This window comes from Nestor notabilis, unplaced genomic scaffold, assembly GCF_000696875.1.
Source record: "Nestor notabilis isolate BGI_N333 unplaced genomic scaffold, ASM69687v1 scaffold28847, whole genome shotgun sequence".
Taxonomy (NCBI): Eukaryota; Metazoa; Chordata; class Aves; order Psittaciformes; family Psittacidae; genus Nestor; species Nestor notabilis.
Window position 1 is genome coordinate 12,286 of NW_009936549.1, and position 356 is coordinate 12,641.

At 61.8% G+C, this 356-nt stretch overlaps 1 protein-coding gene across 1 annotated transcript in view; it reads left to right on the plus strand.

Moving 5' to 3' along the window:
- Nucleotides 1-356, plus strand: part of LOC104408717 (disintegrin and metalloproteinase domain-containing protein 8-like) — a gene marked incomplete at both ends in the record, with an annotated part of 13,504 nt that overhangs the window by 11,746 nt on the left and 1,402 nt on the right. The window contains one exon of the mRNA XM_010018398.1: nucleotides 236-356. This exon is cut by the window's right edge and continues 24 nt beyond it. Coding sequence (XP_010016700.1) covers nucleotides 236-356 — 121 coding nt within the window. The remainder of the gene's footprint in view (nucleotides 1-235) is intronic.

A 356-nucleotide genomic window follows, 5' to 3' on the forward strand; every position in this document is an offset into this window, starting at 1 on the left:
GGCCAGCCACAGCTTCTCTGGGCCCCCTGTGCCAGCGCCTCAGCACCCTCACAAGAGGACCCCTGGGCAAGTCCAGACTAAAAACAAAGCACAAGTTGTTGCCTGCAGGGAGAGATTTAACTATGGGAAGACCCAGTCTGAGGCCTGGTGGTGTCTGGATCTTTGGGGTGCTGCCTGGCTGCCTGTGTGGCTGTGAGAGCACTGAGGCAGCGCTGACACCCCCTTTCCTGTGCAGGTGAAGGCTGCTGGTGTGCTCTGCCGGGCCAGCAAGAACGACTGTGACCTGCCCGAGCACTGCACCGGGCTCAGCGCCGAGTGCCCAGAGGACGTGTTCCAGGAGAACGGCATCTCCTGCC